Genomic DNA, 26,995 nt, shown 5'->3' on the forward strand with positions numbered 1-26,995 from the left:
TAACTAATTAGTTACTAGTTGGAGCTCTAGGTCAGTTTAGGTACCAAATATTATCCTTGCAACCAAAAGATCTGCCTTGTTCACCACTTTCTTTTAAAAAAAGATCAATGTTTGAGAGCCATTTACTACTCTAAAGAAAATGACTGCAAGTGCAAGAACTATGAATACAAGACCATCAATACAATCTACTACACTGTAATATAGAGAAGACTTTCCAAACAACTATCGGTAATATTTTGAAAAGCATACCATGTAAAGTATTTACAAAGAAACTTACTTGGAAAACAAGCCTCTTCTGCCTCCGGTCCGGCAGGGGGAACTCGATTTTCCTGTCCAGTCTTCCTGGACGCAACAGAGCAGGATCTAGAGTATCTGCCCGATTGGTTGCCATTATAACCTTCACATTCACTGTTTGATCAAATCCATCCATCTGCATACAAAGTTCACAATGAGATACTCAAACCCCTCAAGGCATGAGAAAGTTGCATGTAATAGTCTTAACAATAGCCTTTTCCAGAAGTTACTTCCTACCCTAAAGAAGTGACAGATATTATTCCTAATATAAGGGTGTGCACACATTTTGTAAAATCGGAACTAAACAACTGAGCTTTACAATCTAAGTAAGTGTTTTTCTTTTTTCATTTACATCTATATGCATGTCCGAAATGCATGATATTCTAGGATTAGTGGCAAACCACCTGAATTCCAGCAAACCAAGTACAGCTAGAAACTTTACCTGATTCAGTAGCTCCATCAGAATACGCTGAACTTCTCGGTCAGCCCCGGTCTGAGCATCGAATCGAGCAGTGGCTATAGCATCAACCTCATCAATGAATATTATAGCCGGGGCATTCTCTTTAGCTAAGCGGAATACATCTCGAACCATCCTTGGGCCCTAAGGTGAGATAAATGATACAATGCATCAACAAAAGAACTGATAGGTAGCAAACCGGAGAAAAGCTTCAGGTAGCAAATTCTTGTGTAAAGTGTAATGTATGAACCACTACCAGAAACATTAAGAAGCAATACGTAAATATCACTGACAGCATGAATCGTAGGCTATATTAACAGTAGTTTACTTGCATTGGTAATGCATACAGTAACTATATATTTTTGCATGCAAGTTGTAATTCATGTATACAGAATACAAACAAAAAGAAGTTGCGTCAGATGTTCACACTAAACAGGCACTGCTTAGGTAGTTTTATTCTTGTAACCTTGTGTTAACAGATCTCTCCGGAAAACTTCAGTTCAAACACGTGCAAAAAAATTACGCAGGAAATCTTGAGCATAAACAAGAAAACCTAACAAGTACCTAACAAACTAGGCATCTATTACATGGTCAACGCTTAACACATGCAATGTTTTTTTGTAAGAACGAAAGGAGAACTGAGTGCAGAAACAAGGTTTAATATATGCATGTTACAACTATCCGCATCTTACCTCACCCAAGTACTTCTGCACAAACTCTGAACCAACCACTCTGATAAAAGCAGCAGTAGTGTGATGTGCCACAGCTTTAGCAAGCATGGTCTTGCCAGTGCCTGGAGGACCATAGAGCAGCACCCCTCTTGGTGGATCAATACCAATCTGCTTGTACAATTCGTGGTGTGTCAATGGTAGCTCAACTGCCTCCCGAATTTCTTGTTTTTGGATATCACATCCTCCAATGTCCTGAACATAACAGAACATAGCAAATTGTTATTGACTTCTTTTTAATTCACTGTATGAAACAACTTCCATAATTCACAAAGATACAGACTTCATAAATTGAAAAGTTATGGTCATGTTATGCACATAATTCTCAGGAAATAAAGTGTTCAATCTTGGCCGGCCTTAAGGATAGGAAAAAACGACACAGGATCAAATCATTGCATGGGCATACAGATGCTGAAGTAAGAAAGCCACAAATAGCATAAAATTTAAAGGATTTATTAGACCATTCCTACAGTAGTATGGTGATTTAAGATCGTCTGTTATGTTGGCGAGAGTAGTTTTATAACCTAAAAGGAAATGCACCGGCAGTACTAAACTTGCCGGTCAGTCTCCAAAACTGATCCCAGCATTTTAAAGAGTAGCAAGCAAGAAAAAATGTGGAAGCAAGTTAAAGCAAAGCAATTTTTTCTTGTTTATCAGAAATGCGGCACTTCTACTACCTGCATAAAAGCTGCAGAGATTATATACATACATGACTGCCGAAACAACTGAAGCACACTTGAATTTCCAGCAAAGCAATTCCTTCACAAACATCGCCAATATCTACCACTATAGCGCAACCAGTTCATATCTACTAAAAGGATGCCATTATATACATACATGACTGCCGAAACAACTGAAGCACACTTGAATTTCCAGCAAAGCAATTCCTTCGCAAACATCGCCAATATCTACCACTATAGCGCAACCAGTTCATATCTACTAAAAGGATGCCATTATATACATACATGACTGCCGAAACAACTGAAGCACACTTGAATTTCCAGCAAAGCAATTCCTTCGCAAACATCGCCAATATCTACCACTATAGCGCAACCAGTTCATATCTACTAAAAGGATGCCATTATATACATACATGACTGCCGAAACAACTGAAGCACACTTGAATTTCCAGCAAAGCAATTCCTTCGCAAACATCGCTAATATCTACTACTATAGCGCAACCAGTTCATATCTACTAAGGGCCTGTTCTGATCTCCTCCCACTCCACGCTTCACAAAATTCTGGAGCGAAGCAGAGCCGAACGATTTTGCCACCGGAAGCTAGCTTCGGGAAGCTTTGGGCGATTCCAGTGCAAAAAACTGGAGCGAGGCCGGCCCAGCTCCACCAAATAAAAGAGATGAAGTTCGATGAATATTACGGCCGATGTGCCACCGCTTAAGAAAACGGTTTGCTCTTTCCCTCGTAAAGAAAACGGTTCGCTCTCCCTCATACGTAAACTTTCCTTGCTCCCTCGAAATGGGCTGGTTTCAGCCGGCCCAAATGCCACCGAACAGGACAGATCTTGGTCTAGCTGGGCTGCCAGCCAATGGAACGCTCGAAGAAGCTATCATCGAGCAGAACAGATTGAGATCGCCAGGCAGAGCCGGAAGCTAGCGTGAGAAGCTGGCCATGTGAAGTTTTGTGAAGTTGGAGGAGATCAGAACAGGCCCTAAAAGGATGCCATAATCTACATGAAGTGCGCGCAAATTGAAGGCAGGCCAGAGGCAAATCCAACATTCCACCAATCTATCTGCCAATAATCTACTGTTCATTGAACAATTATACTAAGAAACTATGACCCTACTGCTACTACTATTATTATTATGGGCAAATAACTGAGAATAGAAGCAGATAACATACATGTTACGGAGACCAGCTAGTGTGAATCCTAAAGTGGTCAACAAATTCAGGATCCCAAATGAATCCAGGGTTGGCAAAATCGAAGACAGCAATTTCCTAATAAACCTAAAATTGAGCTAGGGCGCACACGGATCTGAGAAAATCCATACCGAATAGAGGACGTTGGGCTTCTCGGACGAGGCGAGGAGGGAGATGCTGGAGTCGGCCTCGGGGGGCAGGATGTCGACGAGCGCGTTGGAGTGGCGGTGCAGGGCGACGGAGGCGGAGGGCTTGAGCAGCTCGCGGTTGATGGTGCTGAGGATGCGCACGTAGTAGTTGCTGCCGGTGGTGGAGCCGACGATGCCGTTGTTGCCGTCGACCATCTCCATGAACTGGCCGATGACGAGCGGCACCGACTGGATCCGCTTGACCTCCTCCTGCGCGCGCAGCAGCTCGCGCTTCAGGTTCTTCTGCTCGTCCTTGACGTACTCCTCCTGGATCTCGACGAACTCCATGTGGCGCTGGAGGGACTTGAGGCGGCCGTAGAGGTCGTCGTCGTCCTCGGCGGAGGGGGCGGGGGGCGCCGCGGGGTAGGACGGCGGGGGTGCCGACGGGAGGAGCGGCGGTGGGCTCGGCGCGACGGCCGCGGCCGACATCGCAGGGCGGCGGGAGGCGGGCATAGTGTTTGTGGCGGGGGGCGGGTCTGCGGTTCCGATCCGTCGAGAGGAAGCGGAGATGTGTGCGGAGGAACCTGAGCCGCGAACAGTGGTTTGCTTGGAAGAAGGGAAAGGCAGTAGTAGTAGCCGGGCCACTGTTTGCCTATGCCAAACTCACACGGATTCGATCTCCAAGCTACAGTAGGAATAGAACTTAATAACGCTTTTTAAAAAATATATTTTTTAAAGCTTAAAGGCATCTTATATCGGATTAACAAGAAAAACAGTACATAATATATTGGAAAAAACAACGAGATATAAAACGATAAAAAAAATTGAAAACCATAATGCTTGTTTTGTAGGTCTATCCTCGCAATTCTTTCATGGAGGTCAAATCAAACGTCGTCAGGTAGGGAAGGAGAGCTTATTCCAATGCGCTATCACCGCCACCGCCTCGTCCAATGACGCGAGGGATCCAAGAACTAAGAAAAATAAGAACCTATTACAACTAAGAAAACGAAAGGGGGGGGGACCCCACTCATCTGGCCGCCGACAACCCACCGAGTGGGAGAGATGCAAGGGTCGAAGCTCCAGCGTTTGGGAGACCTTGCTTGCAGCTTGGGTTGGGGAACGAGTCACGAATATAACTCAATGTTGCTTGCTTAAGCCGGATTAACTGGCCAAGTTAGGGTATGGGACAACCCAATGTCTTTTCCACGCCGCGGTCATGACTCCCCTCCTCGATCATGTTCGACGGTTCGTCAGCGGCCAGAGGAGTGGGGATCCATCCCATTCACCTTTTAGGGTTGAACAAGTTCTTGTTTCCCCTATGCATTTTTTTTTGTTTCCTTGTCGATGTCGACGGAGTGGCGATGACAGATGCGCGCCTTCGGCTTGCTTCAGTGCTTGTAGTCGTCGGCAGATGGTCTATGAATCTAGATGTAATTTTTATTATTTCTGGTGTTCATTGTACTGTCCTGATTGAAGATGAATAGATCGACATTTTCTCGCAAAAAAAAAAACTTCTCCCTATGTCGATGATATCCGATCCAGTTGCTTACAAAGGGCTAGTGAGGGTTGGTGTTGCCTAATATGTTGTCTCTCTGCGGATTTTGGTAATTTATGTGACAATAAAGGGAAACAATTACTGGATTTTAGTGTGGCGACTTCAACCGCTTCTTCTGAGTTGTTTTGCGGCATGAGCTAATGAGCTAGTTTTTCCAACCCTTTGGACCGATGGTGAAGGATTGAAAGCCTGCATAGTGGGGCTGATGCCTCAACCAATATTCCTTCAACATTTACTGTACATTTCATTTCTAGCAACGTGTGGCTATTGCAACAGTGTATTTTTCAAACTTTTGCGGACACATACAAGCGAAGAAGAAGATGGGCAGTGTGATTTTCGCTGTAGTTTTATTTTCTTGTCATGTTATTTTCTACTGTTTCCTTAATAATTTTCAGTTTTAAGATGCCCTTTGGGTGTCTTTTTTTTTAAAAAAAAGCCACTTTGGTTGTTTCGCTTGTGCTATTCTGTGTTTTTTTGAAAGAGCTACATACATGGTATACCTGGCCATCTGTCGGGCCGGACCTATCAAAGCCCGATGCAAAAAACCCAGGCCCGAGCCCGACCCGGCCATCGGACCTAAAAATCAGTCTTGAGCCCGGCCATCACACTAAAAGCCCGCCGGGCCTCTTCCTTACACAACAAATATGATGGGCCCAGCCCGGCCCGGCCGTCAGGCTCAAAATCTAGGCCCAAGCCCAGCCCGTGGGCAAAGCCGGGTTGGGCTTTTTCAGGCCGGGTCGGTCGGGCTGTCCAGGCCGAGCTGCCCATGGCCAAGACTAATACATGGTGACAAAACACTAAATGAGACAAAACTTCTATTCAATTATTATCCAATGATTGTGCCCTTTTTCTCCCGAACACGCTAGCATATACAGCTTGTTCAAAAAGAGAATAAAAGCAATTGGCAGTCTGCCAAACACCAAATGTCTAACTGCTGCTAAACCAATCGAGATTATTGTAGTATCATATCAAAGAGCTTGATAGCAACAGATGCCAAAAATAAAATAAATAGGCACCACGTGTAGCTATACCTGTATCATCGCGGGCAGGGCAACATACATTGAATTGTAAAGTTGAAAATTTCAAAATGACCAGCCAAACTGCAAAAGGATTGAACACGGAAATGTATTTTTATTCTGTTTCCAAAACACAACTATTTCTATGCTTGTACCTAGCAATGCAGCAGAACATATGGTAGTTCTTTGGGCTGAGACCCGGTGAAAAAGAAACCTTTCATTCTGAGGAACGACAGGAACAAAAACCCACTTGATGCAGACAAAAAAGATCGTCGAATGAATGGCAGGCACGGCTTACAGTCAGGAGAGACCAAAGATCATTAAATCCACCGATTTTTATTTTTTTGCCTAACGTCAGTTTCGTACTTCAACTTGGTCCCATAGTCCTTCTGTACATATAGCCGCAAATATCAAAAGAACCCAACTACCTTCTCCTACACTCCCTATAACTGAAGAAAAGAAAAATAGCTGCAGGCATAGGAGGATGATGAGAAAGCATAGATCGACAATGATGTTGACCTGCCACATATCAGAAGCACTATGATGGTCACCAATATGGTAGTGATCATCATGACCCCAAGTTCGGCTATGCCTGTAGTAAATACTGGGCATTAGAAAGATTATGTGGCGGTAGTGGTGACAATTCAAATGAAAGAAAGGAATTATATATAACAAATCAGCGCATGAATGACTTAGGACATTGCTCTTTATTCAAAATAACATACTCCCTCCGTCCCAAAATAAGTGTCTTGAGCTTAGTACAAATTTGTACTAGAGCTAGTACAAAGTAGACACTTATTTTGGGACGGAGGGAGTATGTTATAAATATTCTGTATGTTTGCAGATCCAAGTCAAATAGTGGGATCGGCAGTGTTGTAAGGAGATTAACACTACCATGCAAGTCCATCAGGATAGAGAAGGCAACTTAGCACGAAGTAATATTGACCAGACAACCATTCTCAACAACCAAATTCAATTTACATGATAGGCACATACTAAACAGATCCAATGCTAGCAATTTCAACACCGTATATCCTGAGAAACACTGTAAAATCAGCATAAATGGAGTAAAGTGTTATAAGTTTGTAGCATAAATGGATAAAGATAGTAAAAAGAAGCTTAGTTTCACTATAATATTAAAAATTATTTCATAATGTGTGAAAAAAGTGCATGGCAATAAACATATCAGATTTGAAATAGGCGCGTAAACAAACTAGTTTGTCTTACTCGGGATAGACAGAAGGTCTTCTCATTTTCAGTCAAGTTCTCCACAAAAACTGCAGTTTGCCCTGGGTAACCCAGTAGAAGGCATGGAAGGACAAGACATGCAAAGGTAAGCTGCACCATATGAGCAATAGTAAGTTCTCAACAACATATTGGAAGTGCAACATGGAGCCCTCAGCAGTGCAAAAGACAAACTGAACTGATAGACTAGTTGAACTGATCTAACAGAGTAGCAAATCAGCAAACATTGCCTCGGATCCTCTGCAGAAAAACCAATCTTGTAAATATCTACGCTACAAACTTTACTCAATGCTTAAGATCTACTTACTTCCAACCTAAGGTAAGTAAATGTAGAATCACATATATTATGTATTGCAAAGGCTAATATCGTTCATATCGTACACTGGGTGATGAGAGTGTCCATAAAGTCCACACTATTTGTAGGGTCTATGCAACACAACATTAGAGAGGATTCTTACATTTTTCTAGGTGATGATTATTTCCAGTAATATCCTCTTACAGAATTTGCCATTAATTTGGATTCAAGATTACCCTCTCTTTACATACTTTACTAACGCAGAACCCATAGTACTGATTATTAAATGGATAGTAAATCCAAAATCACTAGAGCGTCATTTGCTTGCCCTGATGTTTGACCTCTCACCTTAAGTTGAAGTAGCTTTAACTATTAACTAAGTGGCCTGTGAATATACTGGATGCTGACTCAAAATATAACAGGGGGGAAACCATTTCAATCTTTCTAGCATCTCTGCGAGGACCTGAGGTTTCAGAAATGCATCATATTGTTGACTGATGCAAATCGTTTTGTATCTTAGTAAAACAGAAGCGTGTTTGGCTTATATCTCGAAATAATAATTTTAGCAATAATGAGTTAAATTTGTTAGCAATGAAAGGAATTAGTTCTCTTTTCCATGATGTCAAATACAGATGTACATGACATTTAATGTTAACAACAGAGGTTCCACAATATGAACTCAGCAGAGAGGATGCCTTCAAATTCTTGTGCTTGCGGTGTGTCCAATTTGGTCATCAAGCGCATTCCACGTGGCACAGTTACTGGTAAGAACAAAAGGTCTAATTATGTTTACTAAAACCACAAATGCGCTCAGCATATTTGTGAGTTTTGGAATCCTATAGTTGAAAAAACAGAAGGACACATGACAGACGGTAACAAATTTTATGTCACTCAAACAAAAATATGCACCTGAAGCAAATACATTTTTAGAGAACTTCAAATAAGTTTCATCACAACTAACACATCAACAGGTAAAAAAAAACATGTTTCACATAAAAGGCAGCCCCTTCCTGTCCCAAAAAGACAGCAAGCCAACTTTACGTGTTCCAAACCTTTGCAGACTGATTAGAACAACGAGAAATGCAACGTCATGACCACTTCACCTGACAAAAAAGATCAAAATAGAAGGTGAGCATCCTGCACTTCTAAGCATTAAGCCAGTAACACATCTTTTTATTTAACCGGTTAATACCAAGCAACATATTCAAGGTCATCTTCATTAACACTAGATATTCCAGCCTTCAAGCCATCTACAGCAGACTTAAACTACAGAAAAAAAATGGAATTAATACTGTGATAAGATGAAAACTGGTAACACAATACTACTGCTGAAAGCAAATATGCAATGCATCAGAAGTATATGAAACTGACATTGCTGGTGTAACAGCACCATCCGCTATCACCACAGAAGTACAAAAAAGAACAAGCATCAAAAGTAGCTTCTTCAGCATAGATGAAGTCTCAAGGTGCTCTTTGATCCACAAAGACCTCTTGAGTTCTACCAACGGTACCTTGAGCTGGAAACCTGATATACGGGTCTCAGAGAGCAGTTTTTTTTTTTGACAGAAAGACTGTAAGGGAACCCCCTACAGCATAATTGGTGCAACAAACCCAAATTGCAAGTACCGTGCCTTGAACCTGTTTGGGTGGGAAGGCATCAGCAGCCCCTTCCCACCACTAGGCTATGCCTTAGTCTGCATCTCAGAGAGCAGTTAATTAGGGAGCAGGCTAGCCTTTGCATTCCTGCATAGTATTAGAGAGTATAAAGCAAATATTCCTCCTGCCAAATATACAGAACAATCATTACTAAACATAAAGCTCAAGGAAAAGTACTATTCTCTAATCTATTTGCCCTGATGTTTGACCTCTAATCTTAAGTTGAAGTAGCTTTAACTATTAACTAAGTGGCCTGTGAATATACTGGATGCTGACTCTAAATATAAGAGGGGGGAAACCATTTCAATCTTTCTAGGATCTCTGTGAGGACCTGAGTTTCAGAAATGCCTCATGTTGGTGACGATGCAAATAGTTTTAGTATCATAGTAAGATAGAAGCATGAGTGGCACATATCTCGAAATAGTAGTTTTAGCGTGAGTGTCTTATATCTCGAAATTAGTTTTCTCTTTTCCATAATATCAAATCCAGAGGCACATGGCATTTAAGACAGAGGTTCCACAATCTGATGCAAGATGTTGAATTTGGTCATGACGTGCATTGCATGAGGCGCAGTTACTAGTAAGAACAAGTGGTCTAGTTATGTTTAGTAACACCACAAATGTACTCAACATATTTATGAGTTTCAGAGTTCCTATAGAAGAAAAACGAAAGGACTTGACAGACAGTAACTAATTTTATATTTAAGTCAAGCAAAAACTATGCACCTGAAGCAAACACATTCTTAGAGAACTTCAAAGAAGTTTAATCACAACTAACATTAAGAATATGGTCAAAAAGCATACATGTTGAACATAAAAGGCAGCCGCAGGGAGACATCCAAGCTTGAGTTGGGTTTCATTCAAAAGGGTAGTAGATATATATAGGACTCAATGCGCGTAATACTTCTGTATCATATATTATAAACTCCTATCCCAGAAAGGCAGCAAAACCATATGAACAAGGCACGTCCAACAGCAAGCCCGACTTTGAATGTTCCAAACCTTTACAGACTCGAGAACAATTAGAAACGCGGAAAAAATAAATCAAAATAGAAGGTGACTATCCTGCACTTCTATGCAGTAACACATTTTTCTATTTAACCGGTTAATATCAACCAACATATTCAAGGTCACCTTCATTAAGACTAGATATTCCAACCTTCAAGCCATTGACAGCAGTTATCACTGCAGATTTTACCGACAGGAAAAAAAATGCAAGTAATACTGTGAGAAGACGAAAACTGGTAACACAATGGTACTGCTGAAAGCAAATATGTAAGATCATAAGACTGGGTGAAGAGAAATACGACGAACAATGCAACAGAAATATATGAACCTGACATTGCTGGTGTGACAACACCATCCACTATCACCATAGAAGTACCATAGAGAACAAGCATCAAAAGTAGCTTCTTCAGCGTAGATGAAGTCTCAAGGTGGTCCTTGATCCACAACGACATCTTGAGTTCGACCAATGGTACCTTGAGTTGGAAACCTGATATACGGTTGTCAGAGAGCAATTAGTTAGGGAGCGGACTAGCCTTTGCATTTCTGCATTTTATAGAGTATAAAGCAAACATTCCTCCGGCCAAATATACAGAACAATCATTATTAAACGTAAAGCTCAAGGAAAAGTACTATTCTCTAATCTATTTCCATTGGTATGGCATTAATATACAGTGATATCCCTTCTCCATCATCATTTCCCCATAAAACAATCAGAGTATACTTCAGCAAATGGAATTAAAATCAGAGTGTATATTACAAGAGGAAAAATGCATTGCCCTCACTCACTCATCAGCAGTACCTCTAATTAGGCTACCACTCCTCAATGCACCCTCTGCCACTCTTTCCAGCATTAATAGCTTTGTAATCCAAATTCGGGCCAAATGAATAACAACAGAGCAATCTCTCTATTTCAGTTGTAGCAGCAGCAGGCAATAAATAGAGCTAAAGGCATGAGAAAGTTGCATGTAGTAGTCTTAACAGTAGCCTTTTCAGGAAGTTACTTCCTATCCTTTAAAAAACCACAGATACTAATTCTAAGAGCATGTATACATTTTGTAAAAATTGGAACTAAACAACTGAGGTTTACAATCTAAGTCAGTGTCTTGTTTTCCATTTACATCTATATGCATGTTCCAAATGCTTGATTTCAAGGATTAAAGTGGCAAACAACTCGAGTTCCAGCAAACCAATTATAACTAGAAACTTTTACCTGATTGAGTAGCTCCATCAGAATACGCTGAACTTCTCGTCAGCCCCAGTATGAGCATCGAACCGAGCACTAGCTATAGCGTCAATCTCATCGACGAATATTATAGCTGGGGCATTCTCTTCAGCTACGCGGAATACATCACATAAATGATAGTATTATGATACAATGCATCAACAAAAGAAGTGATAAGTAGCAACCTAAGAAAAGCTTCACATAGCAATTTTTTGTGATAAACCCTAAGAAGAATATATAAACCACTACCAGAAACATTAAGAAGCATACGCAATATTACTGACAGCATCATAGGCTATATTAAGAACAGTTTACTTGCTTTGGTAATGCATACAGTAACTAAATGTTTTTTGCATGTAAGATGTATACAGAACACAAACAAAAAGATCGTATCAGATGTTAACGCACTGCTTAGGTATAGCCTTAAGTCTTAACCTTGTGTTAACAGATCTCCCAGAACACTGCAGTTCAAACAAGTCCAACTTTTTTACACTGGGAGTCTCGAGCATAAACAAGGAAACCTAGTCGACACCTAACAAAATAGGCATTGGTTACATGGTCAAAGCTTAACACATGCTATATTTTTGTAAGAACAAAAGGACAACAGAAATACTGAACGCAGAAACAAGGTTAACAAATGCATGTTACAACTATCCGCGTCTTACCTCACTCAAGTACGTCTGCACAAACTCTGAACCAGCAGCAGTAGTGTGATGTGCCACCGCTTTAGCAAGCATGGTCTTGCCAGTGCCTGAAGGACCATAGAGCAGTACAACTCATGGTGTGTCAATGGTAGCTCAACTGCCTCCTGAATTTCTTGTTTTTGGATATCACATCCTCCAATGTCCTGAACATAATCAGAACAGAGCAAATTGTTATTGACTTTCTTTTATGTGTGAAACAACTGCAGTAAGTAACAAAGATACAGACTCGATAAAAGGAAAAGTTTCGGGCATGTTATGCACACAATTTTCCGCAAACATTTTAACAATCTTGGTCAACCTTAATGATAGGAGAATAAGAACTAGGCTCAAAGCAAATCATTGCATGGGCATACAGATGCTGAAGTAAGAACGCCAGAAGTAGCATTAAACCATTTCCACAGTACTATGGTAATTTGAGATCATCTATTTATGTTCGCAAGAGTAGTTTATGATCTAAGACTAAAAGGAAATGCACCAGCAGTACTAAAATGTAGGTCAGTCTCCAAAACTGATCCCAGCATTTTAAACAGTCCCTAGCAAGAACACAAATGTGGAAGCAAGTCAACGCAAAGCTATCTTTTCTTGTTTATCAGAAATGCACCCTAATTAGGCATTCACAAAATTAAGAGCAAAGACTAGCTTGCAAACCACAAAGTACCAACACTGATACTACACATGGCAACATCAAATCTACCGAAGGTTAACTAAAATTTTGCATAGCACAGGCGTCTCACAGACGTGAACAACCCAATAGAACCTGCACGGTACAGGCAAGCCCGTTTGAGACTATCATTACATCACCGCCCAAACCAACCTAACGAACCTCAGCAACCCACTGTCAGGCCCTGTAACTGATGAAACATCCGAGGACACGAGGCACTCGGACACTTGGTGGAGATGGAGTCTCTGAAGCTGGATGTCAAAACTCTGCAGCGACAAAGAGAAGAAGACCGTAAGGAATTCTCGGATTTCTCCAAGCAAGCTAACACCAACTTCATGGTCATGCAAGGTTACTTCACAAACATGCAAGCTAGCCACCTGGATAAGCTCATCTCTGCAATAGTTACTGAGCCAAGAACATATGAGGAACACACTCCTCCTGGAAGTATCCGATTTGGGGATTTACCTGCAACACCTACTCAGGGTGCAGTGAACAAAGAAGTGCTTAATTCATCCCCAGGGCAGGGCAATGTCAACATTGCAGAGAAACCAGATCTCGCCTAGGCAATATCCAAAACACCAAGCCCGCAACGAAACTGAAGCCAATTTAATTCACGGTGGCTGCTGGGAGCGGATGGGGAGAGCTGGTGACGGTACATACCGGGACATCGGGAGCTTCGACGTCGAACGAGCCGACGCGGCCGAAGCGCTGGCGCGGCAGCGCGCCCATCTCCGCCGACACCGTCTTCGGCAGCCTCCGTGCCAGGCACAAGGCCTTGGGTACGGAGAGGAGGGGCCACGCCCCGTACGCCGCGCTCGCGGCCGGTCCATGCCGCTGCGCCCTCGAAGCAACCTCGAGCGGCGGCGCTCGCCGTCGCTCTGCACACCGCGCCACCGCCGGCCACCGACGCGCTCCCCGTCGCCCCGCGTCGATGCGGCCGAATGCAGTCGACGCCGCCCGCCAATCGCCGCGAGGCCGAACCTGCGGCCGCGCGGAAGAAGGCCGCGGCACGAGGCGCGCCGTTCGACGGCGTTGGCGGGGAACGAGCCGGCCCGCGGCGCCGGCCGGTGCGGCGGACGAGGCGCTGGCACAGCAGCGCGTCCTCCTGATCCGGGTAGCTGAACTGGCCGATGACCCAGCGCCGAGTGCGCCGTCGAGAGCAGGGCCCACGCCCCGCCCGCGGCGCTCGCCGGCCGCCCCTCGAAGCGGCCTCCAGCGACGGCGCTCGATGTCGCTCCTCCGTCGGCCATCGACGCGGACGCGGTCGCCCCGCGTCAGGCGGCCGCTCTCCGAGAGGCCGAACCGTCGGCGGCGGCACCTGGTGCGCCGATGGCGTCGATGTGGAAGAAGGAAGGGGGAGGATGGTGGGACTGGGCAGGGGCTCCGCGGCATATTCCCTCACTCTCTCTCTCTTCCGGGCGGTGCGGGCCCCGGTGGGCAGTGTCTCGGAGGTAAAACTCGGGCATCTCTCCTGGACATACGCCACGCTCCACGCCACACGTGTGACGGGCACACAGCTCCCCTCGACTGCTGGGTTGCTTGCTTGGCAAGAAAGCTGGGATTTGGTTGGTTTAATTAGGAGGGGTTTCACGTGCCGAGCTGCGATGTGGACGTGCCGTAATAACTAACCAAGACAGCCGGAATGATTGGGTGGGCCCGCGCGACGATTCTGTCCTACGTACGTCCCCGCCAGCTTGGGGGACCGGCCAGGATCAGGCCAGCCGCATGCATCAGATGAAACCTGTTTCTACTTTGGCCATCGGCTGACAAGAAGTGCTCAAACGTTTTTATCTTCGCCGCTGCAATTCTTTGTAAATTTATCAGTAATATTCTTGTTTGCGAGGAGTAAATTTAACAACATTTCCAATGCATGGCTGTGCTTCTAAACCTCCAAAGCAAGAGAACATGTATATACATTATGTGTGCCTACGATAAAAAAATACAAAAAAACACAAAAATATTTTCTTTAATAATATAAGGTATCACAGTAGAGGAATGGTGAGATATCAGCACAATCTGCGGAAATAAAAGGAAGATTCTCAGGCATTTAGGGTTCCCCGCCTCCTCCACGCGCAGCTGCTGATCTACCTCGGCTCATATGGCTTTAGGGCCATGGAGACACAGGAGGTGTGGTGGATCTCACCCCCTTCCCGGCGGCAGGGCTCATGCTTCATTTTTAGGTGTTTTTCCGAATCTTTTTAGGGTTTGTGTCTTACTCAGAAAAGCGAGGCGTGCGACAACTTCCTGAAGATGGAATAAGTTTCTCCACGCCTAGCCCCCATCCTGGCGCTGCACCTCACGTCGTCAGAGGGCATGTGAATGTGTGCCTCCGGCAGGTCTCATGGGATTCGGTCGGTGTTTGTTTTCGTTCGTCCGTGTTCATGTGTCTACAAGTTGGATCCTTCCAATCTACCCTTCTCTTCATCGGCCGATTGTTGTTCTGGTGCGCTGGTCCTTTGGGGCTTTTAGCATGATGCCTCCTTAGACGCAATTTGCAGTTGATGAACCACGGTGTGTTTTGCTTATTTTATAGTCGGTTGTTTAAAAATTAAGCGCAGTCATAGGCAAAGACAAATAAAAAACACTAAAATGAAGAAGAAGAAGAAAGGAAGGGCAAAGGGGGTCACTGGAAATGGCAAACGCATCCTTAAACCCTACAACCCCAGCTACACTACGTCACTTTATCGCATGCTAATCTCATCTCCATCACCTTCTCCCTCCGATCCACTGCCCGCACCATTATAGGTGCTCTAGCTTGAGAAAGGCGAGGTGAGAGAGCGGCTAAGCCTACCTCAGAACAATTGTTTTTGTCCCGTCTAATGGGGCGCATAATGTGGCTAGATGAAATATCGTAGTGCCTATTTGAAGTTAATCTATGTAGATGGCCCATACACAAGCTAAATCCAGTTCAAGGAAGATTGTGTATCTTCTAAAGGTGGGTTACGCTAGGAGACTAGATCGGCAACATGATGTGTACACAATAATCTTCATTTGATGTCCCTGCTAAAATGTGTATCGGAATCAAAGGCACGCATGTAGCCATTGTAGAATATGAAAGCTAGGTGAACGGGTGGCTTGAAGAGGTCTTCAAGTGCATTTCGTCTAGCCGGATGCCAGCACCTTGCCTCATCAACAATGCATGTGAAAACATGGTTATAAGAGGAGCGGTTTTGGTTCAAGACTATAATTTTGTTCTTTCCATGTCATCCAACCCGCGAGCATATATGCGGGCTTCCAGTTGGAGTTCTTCTTGTTGTTTAGGACCTTTAGTTACATACACCAATTGTCCTTCGGTGGCAGATTAATCTTTAGAGGTATGACATTGAAAGGTTGTCCAATCTTTGAAGTACCCTTTGATCACCCACAACCTTGGCACGCGGAAAGGGCAGTCTGCGCAATGCATGTGTTGGGCAGTCTATAAGCAGAGGGGATAAATGGGTTGCAGGCAAACCCTCATGGATAGCACGTCGACGACATCCAATGGCAAGACACATAAATTGTTGGCTCTATTGGTGGATTTGGAGCTCCAGATCAGCGAGTCATCGTCAGAATGTATCGATCCATCAAACTGCATAACATAGGCCGTGGCCCGGGAGTACACACCATCAATGCCTGTCTAATTGTGACCTCACCTTCATTTTTTTCTTGTACAATTGTTATGTAACTATACTCTTCCCTTATCAATGAAAATAGCTACTAGCATGCTAATCTCATCTCTATCACCTTCTCCTCTGCTCCATTGACTGCACCAGTGTTTTTCTCTTAGGTGATCTTGCTTGAGAATGGTTGGGTGAGAAAGCGTTTACGCCTAACTTGAAACGATAGTTTTGCCCCGGATCGTGGTACAGATTGTAGTGCCAATATTTCGGGTTAATTCATGTTTTTGGCACATACACAATCTAGATCCATTTCAAGGAGGATTGTGTATCTTCTAAAGACACGTTACATCGTGTGACCTGATCCACGACAAGATGAAACACAATGATCCTTCATTTTATGTCGCTATCAAAATGGGTGCAATTCTTCTTGGTTCAAGGTTTTTAGTTTCCGAAGAGACTAGTAAAAGAAGCATATTTTGGAACCCCAAGGACTCAATTAATGTTATATGGATATGGGAAATATAAGATTTCTGACCCTAGCAGGAAAAAACGGGGAAGAGATACCCAACAATTTCTTATATATAGAAAACAATCCTCATAACGTGACCCTGCTTTTCAAGGTAAGAAGGGGTGGAGAAAATACCTCGAGGTGAGGTTCAAGGGCCAAGTGATGCATCACCCAAGCATGAGCTTGACTAACATATAGCTTACCTACAGACAAACAAATTAAAATTAAAATTAAAAGGAAGTATGTTTTAGAACCAAGCAAAACCAGGAAACAAACGTAGACAACAAACCACTAAAGAAGCGGAAGCCTTGGTAATCAGGTGGCTTGAAGAGATCTTCAAGTGCATTTTGTCAATCGAGGCAACTTTCAGCACCTTGCATCATCAATATTTAGTGTCAACATCGTCATGCGAGGAGAAATTTTGATTGAGGCCATGTTATTCAGTTGTTTCCATGACGTCCAAGCCGTGAGCATATATGCATGCAACCTTCTAGCTGGACCTCTCCTTCTTGTTTAGGCCCTCTAGTTGCCAATAGTTCCCCACTGGTATATAATGATTTAGAGGTATGACATTGAAAGGTTGTCCAAGCTTTGAAGTAACCCTTTGACCACACAACCTTGGCGCACAAAAGGGCAATCTAGACTCTAGAATGATGTGTTTGGGAGTCTTAGGATCTTGCAAGCAGAGGTGAAAAGGGGTTTGCAAGCAAAACCCCTCACGGACACCATGTTAACAACATCTAATGGCAAGCCACGTAAATGATTGGCTCCGAGGAAGGATTTGGAGATACAGATCAATAAATCATCGACATGACATACCGGTCTATCAAAATGCATGACCTAGGCTGAGGCCGGAGAGACCATCCGCCCGTCTGATTGTGTCCTCACCTTCATTTCTTTTTTCAATATGTACAATTATTATATAACTTTACTCTTCTTCTTTCTTCACGTCAAGAGACGAATCCGGCAGTAGGGAGGAGCTCGGTGGGGATGGTGGAATCCAACGACGCGGAAGTACATGAACGGTGGCAGGAGCTCGCGCGGGGGACGACAACGGGAGCTCAGGGATATCCGCGAGATGGGGTGGCTACTTTGCAAGCTCAATGAGGCCAGGGCGGTCGCGATGGAGGCCGCCGAGGGTCGGGGTGGTGGCGTTGTCGACAAATGATCGAAATCGGCCAACGCGGAGGCAGGGTGAGGCGGTGGGGCAGCAGTGAAAGTTCACACCGACGGTTGGGTTCCCGCCACAACCGTTTTGTTTTCGGGCGGATGCTGTTGGTGGTGCTGCAAATATGCAACACTTGGAGCTGAAAATTTGCTGGAGCTTGTTTCTTGGGTCAAAATGTTCTAAACAGTAATCTTTTTGGCACGGCCGCAATTTTTCATTATATTGGAGATGCTCTAGCATCAACTTTACGCGTCCTCCTCTCCAAAGAAAAGCTCAGGGTTCCACTGCCTCCCGCCGGCGCCGCCGCCGGTCCGCCTCGTCTCCATGGCCTTAGGGCCATGTGCTGCGTCGTGGATCACGGGCCTTGCTGGGGAAGGGCTCTGTTTTTAGATGTTCCTTCGATTTTTGTTAGGGTTTGTATTCTGCTCAGGAAGACGAGACGTCGGTGGCTCCCTGAAGGTGGAATAAGATTCTTCCCACCTAGCCCCCGTCACGATGGTGTGTCTAGTATCGTCGATGGGCGTGTGGAGGTGTGTATTAAGCGGATCTGTCCTTGGTGAATTTTGCTCGGATCTGGTTGTAGTTCATCTACTCTTGTGTTTCTTCAAGTTGGATCCTTCCGATCTACGCCACTCTTCATCGACGGCCAATGACTTCCCGACTGTCAACTACAACAAGTTTTGGCCAGCTCTAGCGAAGGAGGGGCGATGACGACGACGCGTCTTCGGCTCGCTTCAGTGCTTGTAGTCGCCGCTAGGTGGTCCATCGATCTGGATGTGAATTTTATTAATTCCGGTGTTCGTTGTACCGCCGTTATTGAAGATGAATAAATCAGAAGTTTTCTAAAAAATTAATTCTAAAATTATACCAGCAATCATACTGTTAGAACTAGTGGAGTACCGAACGGATGGCAGGGTAAACCAGACTGAACAAACCGCTCGACGGGATTAGCTGGCCCTGAGCCCCCCATGCATGACGTAAGACATGCATGCACCTTTAATTACTACGCTTTCTCTCTCTCTCTCCCCTCAGAAACTAACCTCCTCATAAAAGCAATGCACCACGCTGGCTGCGGCCGTCTCGCACACCGGAGCACGACGCCACGCCACGCCTCTCCCCCTAATCACACACCCATTGGCGACTAATCCATCCCCACCCCGCTCTCTGCACACACACAGGCGCCGGCCTAGCTGCCTGGCATCATCTCTTAACCCCCGTCTAAACCCTGACCCAACCATCCCATTCCATTCCATCCCATCCCGTCCCACCCACCCCAGCACGCAATTCTCCCCCTCCGCCCGGCCCGCGGCAGCACCGCCGACCTCACCGGAGGCATGTACGGGGCCCGCGGCAGCACCGCCCACCTCACCGGAGGTACGTACGCACTGCACGCGACGCACCCTGCCGTGGATCTCTTCTCGCGTTGCTTTCTGCGGTCGCTTCGCTCGCTCGCGCGCCCGTGTTTTTTATTTTGCTCCGGCGAGGCACCGCCCCGCGCGGCGCGGTACCTAGCCTGCCTTGCTCTCTCGTACGTGCTGCTCCACCTTTTGTCAGTTTTTGGATCTGCTTGTTTGCTGCGGGTGCTTGGCTCGCGCTCTCTTTCCTTCCGCTCTCCTGATCGATCCCTCTTGATTTCCCCATGATTTTGCTTTGATTTGGCAGGAGGTTCCGGCCGAAGCATGGCGCCGCTCGTGATGGCCTGTGCACCTGCCGAGGCGCCGGCGCTGCCCGGTTTGGTATGTTGCTACATGGACCGGACTAAACTCCGTTGCATCTAGTCTATATCTAATACAACATTTAGGTGTGTTGATAGATGGTCTGGACCAAGATCCGTTGCATCTACATCTAATACCACATTTGATTTTGATGTGTTAATGATAGGCGGACTGCACTAAAATCCGTGGCATCAGATCTAATACAACGTTTAGCTAGGCATGTTGATTGATAGATGGTCTGGACTAAAATCCGTTGCGTCTAGATCTCATGCAACATTTGTTTCGATGGACTAATACAACATTTAGGTATGTTGATATGTGATTTCTGATGACTAGGTCCTGCATGCTTGTAAGTGCATGTGTGACAAAGAAAAAGGGCCACATCAGCATGGCAATTTTACTTAGCTCTTTCTATTATTTGGTTTAAAACTTACCATCCTAAAAAAAATTGCAAAATACCAATAGATCGTATATAGACAAAATACTAACCGGGGGACCTTTTTTAGTTCAATTACACCAATGTTTTTGAGATTTGACAATTTTAGCTGGGGTGCACTTACAAAAAGGTCCACTTGCCAAAAATCATGTCAACGTACCTAAATGCCGGATTGTACCTAGCCAGTTGCAATATAGTAGATGGTATGTGTGAAATCAACACCAATAGCTGGTGATTTGTGCATTTTTTCGTATTTGCATGTTCCACGTCAGCAATGTTACTTTTTCTTTTCTGGTGCTTTTTTAATCTCAGATTCTTTTTCAGAGTGGCTGGGCATGGCTGACCAGTCTCTCTTGGCCGAGATTTTGCCTGGTTCTGCTTGGTAAGCAACTAACTTTATTCCCTCGCAAAAAAATCTATTAATTGTATTGAATGGATAGTTCCATTTGCTGGGTCGAGTTGGAGCAAATACTTACCGAATGCGCGCACCTCCATTTTGCTACAGGATATGTTACCGCGGGTGCTGTCACAGTCTGGCCAGTGTACGTAACATTAATAAATCCAGTTTACTCATTGCTAGTATTCTATCAGTCTGAAGTTGGTACAAGTTCTATTTTTATCGTAAGCTAAACTTACTTATGAGTTTGATGGTATATGGATTTAATGGTATTTCTTTTGGTACAAAAAATGTTGACATACTAGTAGAAAGTTTGGCTTGACATAAACATAATATGCGAACTAGATAAAAGCGAAAGGTGTTACGAGCATACATTTGGTGGTGTATTTATCATTAGCACATTTGTATATCTTTTGGTAAACTTAACTAAGATTGACTTAAAAACAAAATCGAAACCTCATTCAGTTTAGAATAGAGGATGTATGAGCTTAATTTACTACAACCAGCTCATATGTGTGGCTCAATATAATCTCTGCAGGCTGAATACTTTCATGGGCGCGTGTCAGATGCAGGCGGTTGGACGAGGCACCCGTGGGGAGCCATTCGTGCTGTCCTTGCTGAGCTACACCTGCGCTCTCTACTTGAGCTTGATGAGCAATGGGTGGCAAGTCGATGACTCTGTTTGGATCAATGGGCTTGGTGCGTTGTTCTACATGGTTTACCTCATACTGTTCCTGCACTTGGCGGACAATGACCATCGGCGGACCACGCTGTCGACCTGGGTCGTCGCTGGGGCCGTTGTCTACCTCGGCTTGGTCACGGGCATGGGGATCGCGACGGAGTCCACGGTTGCCGTCCAGTGGATGTGCACCCTGGTGGCACTCGCCGCCACATGCGTTCCGCTCGCTCTCGCCTATTTCGTGGTAAGTTGAGATCATTCTCATCTTTTCACTCATTTCTTGCACATTTACGATTTGTTATACGACTTCGGTCTGAATGAATCATGACATGTAGTATTTAATACAGTACTGATTATTGAACTGTCTATGCCGTGCTTCTCATCTGTTATATGGCAGATGGATCCGTATCTGGAGAACCTGCCCGACTGGTTGTCATCTACAGTTGGGCTGCTGTACTCGGCAGTCTGGTTCGCTCTCGGTCTAGTGCCGGAGGCAGATTATCACGCGCTGGTAAGTCGTTGGTCTATCGTTTCTGATAGGGCGTTGCTAGAGGGAGAGATACTCAGACACTGCCGTGGAAAGTGACGTACTGTGTGTACTGTTTGCGCAGGGGCAAAACGCGACAGGCGCCGTCTGCTGCGTTGTGTTCCTCGCTCTCCTCACGCAGTGGCCAAGCAACCCAGCAGCGGGAGCCGATCAGAACGATCCACTCTTCGACTACCATGCCATCGAAGAACCCCACGAGGTTGTCAATGAAGGCGCCGAGCCGCCGCTCGTCAATGACCCGCCTCCGTTCGTCGCCGATCCCCTGCCGCTCGTCGAGGACCCGCCTCCGCTCGTCGAGGACCCGCCTCCGCTCGTCGAGGACCCGCCTCCGCTCGTCGAGGACCCGCCTCCGGTCGTTGAGGACCCGCCTCCGGTCGTCCAGGACCCGCCTCCGCTCGTCGAGGACCCGCCTCCGCTCGTCGAGGACCCGCCTCCGCTCGTCGAGGACCCGCCTCCGCTCGTTGAGGACCCGCTTCCGCTCGTCGAGGACCCGCTTCCGCTCGTCGCCAACCCGCCTCCGCTCGTCGCCGAACAGCAGCCACTCGTCGCCGACCCGCAGCCGCTTGTCGCCGACCCGGTGCCTCTCGTCGCAGACCCGCAGGGCGCCATCCCACCGCCGGCCGCGGTCTAGACGCCATCCTGCTGCCGAGCAATTCTTCAGTAATGAGCAATGCTGTTTCTTGATTGCCTGCTTCAATGTTTCTTGCTTGATGTGGGCTACGTTGAAAGGGAGTGCACAGACCGTAGTGGTCAGTTAATCGTTACATCCTGTGAGGTTTGCTTGCATATTTGTCTTGGGAGAACTGGGAGCAAGAATTACATTATTATGTCACGGTTCCTGGCTCTATTTTCGGGATGATTTGGTTGGTTGACTGGGAATGCCTGGGTGATGCTGCTCTAAAATCAATCTGGCCAACTAGGTTCTTAATTTGTACCAGCATCCTTGAGCCCCTGCTCGGCTGCTCCTTTGATTGCAACTTCGGTACTGAGCTCAAATTATGACGTTTATTAGTATATATTCCATTATGAAAATAATGGAACCCCGGTCCCCTTTGGAAGGGGTAAAAATGAAATGACGTGACGTCTACTATGTTCTTTGGCACAGCCATGAATGGAGTTCTCTTTCCCACCAAATACGACGCTATCGAGGCCTGTACAGAGCATGTCTTCCATCCTTCTCCCGGCCGGTTTTTACTGCCCCCCGACCTCGGTGATTCATCACCCTCAAATAATTATTTTCGATCATTGTACAATATTGCTATGTGCAGGCCCAAGGAGGAAAATGTCCATTTTTTCAGGATGAATCAGGTTTGATGCTTGTCATGTTCTCTTACTAAACTTATATTCCTTCAAGGGAGAATGTTGCGTTGACCCAGACTGTTGTTGCAACCTATCTGACAGCTTGTGCACAAATGAAGAAAGTACATGCTAGTTAATATCAAGTGGAATATCTAAGGAATGACAGTTTTCAGTGATGCCTTTTATATGGTCCAATGGGTCAGTTTACTTGACAAAGCTCAGTCCTTTTGGAGCACTTCAAAAACACTCTAGGTTGAGATTTACTCGTATTCAACCAATCGGTGCCCCCGGCAGGGCCTCCCTGGACACTATAAATAGGGAAGGCCCAAGCTTCACCAGGGGTCAATTCTTTCACCTTGTAAGAGACACACTGTAACTCGATACCATTGCAATACAAAACAAAAAGGAGTAGGGTATTACACCAAGAAGGTGGCCCGACCCTGGGTAGTCCCTTGTGTTCATCTGTAGTTCATCCACCATATTCGTTCATGACTTAGGATTGATGGACGTTTTCAGTCCCTGGCTGAACTCTTAAAGAGTTGTTGCTCACAACTCATATGTAAGTTCTTAGAAAACCGACAGTGGTATGTCAAAGCAAGTGGTTTGATGTGTATGTGGTGCTACATATGTATCTTTCTACTATATCTTTGCAGGGAAAATGATCCTAGTGGCCTTTGTTTTGCCGGAATGTTGATTCGTTTCCATTCCGGCGTGATATGTTCATTTTTTAGCAAAGGTCATACCGAATTTTTTCGTGAATTTCGGCATGACTTGTGCTAGAAAGTAGGACATATCTAGTGCTCGGGATTTGCCGGGTCAGGAATGAAATGGCATTCTGGCAAAACATAGGCCTTTTTTTATGCCATTAGTCATTTTATTATTGTTTGAGAATTAAACGAGCAGACTGAATCGCAGGAAACATGGCGAACAACTACGCAACTGGTGGTTCTGATCACGCCGTCTTCGAAAATGCACACCGTTTCCTTGACTTTTTGGCTAGTCAGCAAGGAGAAGGGTTGCAGAGCCCCCTTCTCATAACAGACGGTGGTAGTGCCGCCGACCCCGACACCGACACCGATGGTATTGACACCGGTGCCGAGACCAGCACAGATGGTGGCAACCAGACCACGGAAGCTGGTACCGGCACCAAAGCCGCTAAACAAACGAAGAAGAAGAAGACGAGGACACGACACCCAAACAAGCTCGGCACCGGAAGACTTGTGGTCATAGAGGTGCATGAAGGAAATATGCCCTAGAGGCAATAATAAAGTTGTTATTTATATTTCCTTATATCATGATAAATGTTTATTATTCATACTAGAATTGTATTAACCGGAAACTTGATACATGTGTGAATACATAAACAAAACAAAGTGTCCCTAGTATGCCTCTACTTGACTAGCTCGTTAATCAAAGATGGTTAAGTTTCCTGACCATAGACATGTGTTGTCATTTGATGAACGGGATCACATCATTAGAAGAATGATTTGATGGACAAGACCCATCCGTTAGATTAGCATAATGATCGTTAAATTTTATTGCTATTGCTTTCTTCATGACTTATACATATTCCTTTAACTATGAGATTATGCAACTCCCGAATACCGGAGGAACACCTTGTGTGCTATTGTAACGCCCCGAGACCGACGCTTCAGAAGCCTTCAATGTTTTTCGTAATCGTCGTGTGTATTTATTTGTTTGTTGCATTTCATCATGGCATCATCCGCATTGCATCAGCACTGGTTGCCGTCATTGTTTTTAAAACTTGCACTCGTTCGTAGTTGCCGCTCCTTACCTTGTCTCGATGACCTTTTGACATGCCCCTTGGTCGTTGTCGACCTCTCTCGGACCCCCTCGTGTGCGTGTCCGAAATCTGTCCTGAACCCGACCCGCTCAGTCATCACTGTTGGGTTCGGATCATCCCCAAGCATCCCTAAAATATCTTCGGTTTCTCTTTTGGACTCTTATAACATTTTTTCTCGACTGTCGGATTTTAATTGAATGATCCAAACTTCTTTCTTATATATATATATATATATATATATATATATATATATATATATATATATATATATATATATATATATAGGCCCTGTTTGGTTATAAGTCCTAGGACTATTTTTAGTCCCAACTTATAAGTCCTAAGTCTTTAAAAAGTCCCTACATGTTTGGTTCCTGGGACTTATAAGTCTCTATAAGACTATATTACAACTATAAGTCCCTATAAGTCCCTTCTTAAGAGTCTTATTTCATAAGTCCCAAATGCCCACTTTAAGTCCCTATAAATCCCTCCTGTTTGGTTTAGATGGAACTTATAGGGACTTATTTAAGTCCCTGGAAACAAACACCCTCATAGTCCATCCCTAGTAACTTGAGACCAAACCCTATTTTCTAGGGATCCTCCCTGCCGCCGCCGCTGTCTCCATTCCCCTCGGGATCACCAGCGATCCAGCCGCTGCTCTCCAGCTCGCACCCGCCCACACACACAGCCTCGTCCAGCCAGCCACCACCTCGTCGTTCCCTGCCTCGGCCTACTCTGCTTCTCCTCGTGCCCGAGATCCCCTGCCCAAACCACCGCCGCCATCTTCCCTTCTTTTCAGCGCCACCCAATCTGCAGCAGCGCCCGAGTGCTCCTCTCCACGCTGGCATCCCCGTCCTGAACCTCATCGTCGCCGCCACCCTCCCTGGATCCATCGCCCGGGGCCGTTTCCCCACTGGACGAACACCAGGCCAGCCCCGCGCCTCCTTCCCTACCCTCTCCCTCTTTCTGCACCTGATGCTCCTAACCCCGTCGCCTCTCTGTCCAGGAGCGTCGACGTCCGCAGCCGCAGTCCCATGCGCCTCCATCTTCCGCGGCCAGCCGAGCCTCCCCCGCTGCCTCGCCGCTCCGGCGACCACCTCCAGCAGGAGCCCCCATGGCGCCCTCGTGCCCGAGCTCTTCATCAGCCCTGCGTCACCGGAGCTCCCCGCGCCATGGAGTTTGCATCGACCTCGATGTTCGCTGCCTTGCCACCCTGGCAAGCATGGCCTCGCCTTCGCGCCTCCGACGAACGGCCTCGTCATCGCCGGCAACCCCACGCAGGCCCCGTCGCGCCCATGCCATCTCACCTCGCCGTCTCTTTCTTCTGCACTTCCCCGTTTTTCTTCTCTGAATTCCCCATGTCATCGTTCTGCAGGCGACAGCAAACGTCGTGGACGCCAACCGCCAAGCCGTCGCCTTCCTCCTCCGCCCTTGACCGTTCCGGCCAGATCCCGCCGGCTGGGCCCCGTCCCCGGCCACCCGTGCCCTCGCCGGAGACCACTTGCGCCGCCCGCCAAGTCCCCTGCTTGAGCCGCCGCTGCTCTGCTTCCTGACGAGCAGAGGAGCTCGCTCGCCCGCTCGTTCGCCTGTGCGTGGCCGCCCGGATGGGCCACATCGTCTGCCTCTAGCGCCCCCCCGTGGGTCGCTTCCTCTCCAGATCCGGCCCAGTGGCCCATGGTGAGCTGCCCCCAGCGCCTGCCCTGTTCGGCCCCTGTTCCAGATTCGGCCCGCATATGTTTTTTTACAGATCTGTGATTTGTTTATTATTCCAGAGAAACCTGTTTTGCAGAAAAACTCTCTTTGTTCATGCATCAATAATTCACAAACCATGCATCAAAATTAAATAAACTATATATGTAAGATGCTTATTTTTTCATGTACTTTAATAATATGCTGCCTTCATCTATGTTAAATATGTTTAAACTTGCTGTTTGCATAAATTTGTATAAATGCCATGTTAAAATGATTTATTTCATAACAAATCAACCGTAACTCCAAAT

The 26,995-nt window shown here is 45.6% G+C and overlaps 2 protein-coding genes across 14 annotated transcripts; both read right to left on the minus strand.

Annotated features, from left to right (window-relative positions):
- Positions 1 to 160: 160 nt before the first annotated feature.
- LOC125535483 (26S proteasome regulatory subunit 6B homolog) lies at positions 161 to 4,009 on the minus strand. The gene is made up of 4 exons (XM_048698536.1): positions 3,489 to 4,009; positions 1,444 to 1,674; positions 737 to 895; positions 161 to 430 (listed from the first exon to the last, which is right to left on the minus strand). The coding sequence occupies exons 1-4, from the start codon at positions 3,996 to 3,998 to the stop codon at positions 176 to 178; spliced, it is 1,155 nt and encodes a 384-aa protein (XP_048554493.1). The 5' UTR covers positions 3,999 to 4,009; the 3' UTR covers positions 161 to 175.
- Positions 4,010 to 6,279: 2,270 nt separating this feature from the next.
- LOC125535484 lies at positions 6,280 to 14,340 on the minus strand. Of its 13 annotated transcripts, XM_048698548.1 has the most exons (8): positions 13,507 to 14,340; positions 13,000 to 13,112; positions 12,147 to 12,328; positions 11,917 to 12,013; positions 11,470 to 11,593; positions 8,789 to 10,746; positions 7,284 to 8,699; positions 6,280 to 6,648 (listed from the first exon to the last, which is right to left on the minus strand). In XM_048698548.1, the coding sequence occupies exons 1-3, from the start codon at positions 14,236 to 14,238 to the stop codon at positions 12,268 to 12,270; spliced, it is 906 nt and encodes a 301-aa protein (XP_048554505.1). In that variant the 5' UTR covers positions 14,239 to 14,340; the 3' UTR covers positions 6,280 to 6,648; positions 7,284 to 8,699; positions 8,789 to 10,746; positions 11,470 to 11,593; positions 11,917 to 12,013; positions 12,147 to 12,267. The 13 variants fall into 13 exon arrangements, 12 of the variants coding, with proteins under 12 accessions (XP_048554505.1, XP_048554504.1, XP_048554495.1 ...); XR_007294688.1 differs by lacking the exon at positions 11,917 to 12,013 and having other exon boundaries at positions 13,009 to 13,112; positions 13,507 to 14,296; XM_048698547.1 differs by lacking the exon at positions 11,917 to 12,013.
- Between the last annotated feature and the right edge of the window lie 12,655 nt (positions 14,341 to 26,995).

The sequence above is a fragment of the Triticum urartu genome, chromosome 2 (genome assembly GCF_003073215.2).
Source record: "Triticum urartu cultivar G1812 chromosome 2, Tu2.1, whole genome shotgun sequence".
NCBI lineage: Eukaryota > Viridiplantae > Streptophyta > Magnoliopsida > Poales > Poaceae > Triticum > Triticum urartu.

Bases quoted from the DNA above. Each gene is read 5' to 3' on its own strand.
- LOC125535483 (XM_048698536.1), bottom strand. From the start codon at position 3,998: ATGCCCGCCTCCCGCCGCCCTGCGATGTCGGCCGCGGCCGTCGCGCCG. The intron at 1,675-3,488 runs GTATGGATTTTC...TGTTATGTTCAG, and splicing joins AGCCCAACGTCCTCTATTCG to GACATTGGAGGATGTGATAT. The intron at 896-1,443 runs GTAAGATGCGGA...ATCTCACCTTAG, and splicing joins TGCAGAAGTACTTGGGTGAG to GGCCCAAGGATGGTTCGAGA.
- LOC125535484 (XM_048698538.1), bottom strand. From the start codon at position 14,238: ATGCCGCGGAGCCCCTGCCCAGTCCCACCATCCTCCCCCTTCCTTCTT. The intron at 12,329-13,506 runs GTATGTACCGTC...GATTATGTTCAG, and splicing joins TCGAAGCTCCCGATGTCCCG to GACATTGGAGGATGTGATAT.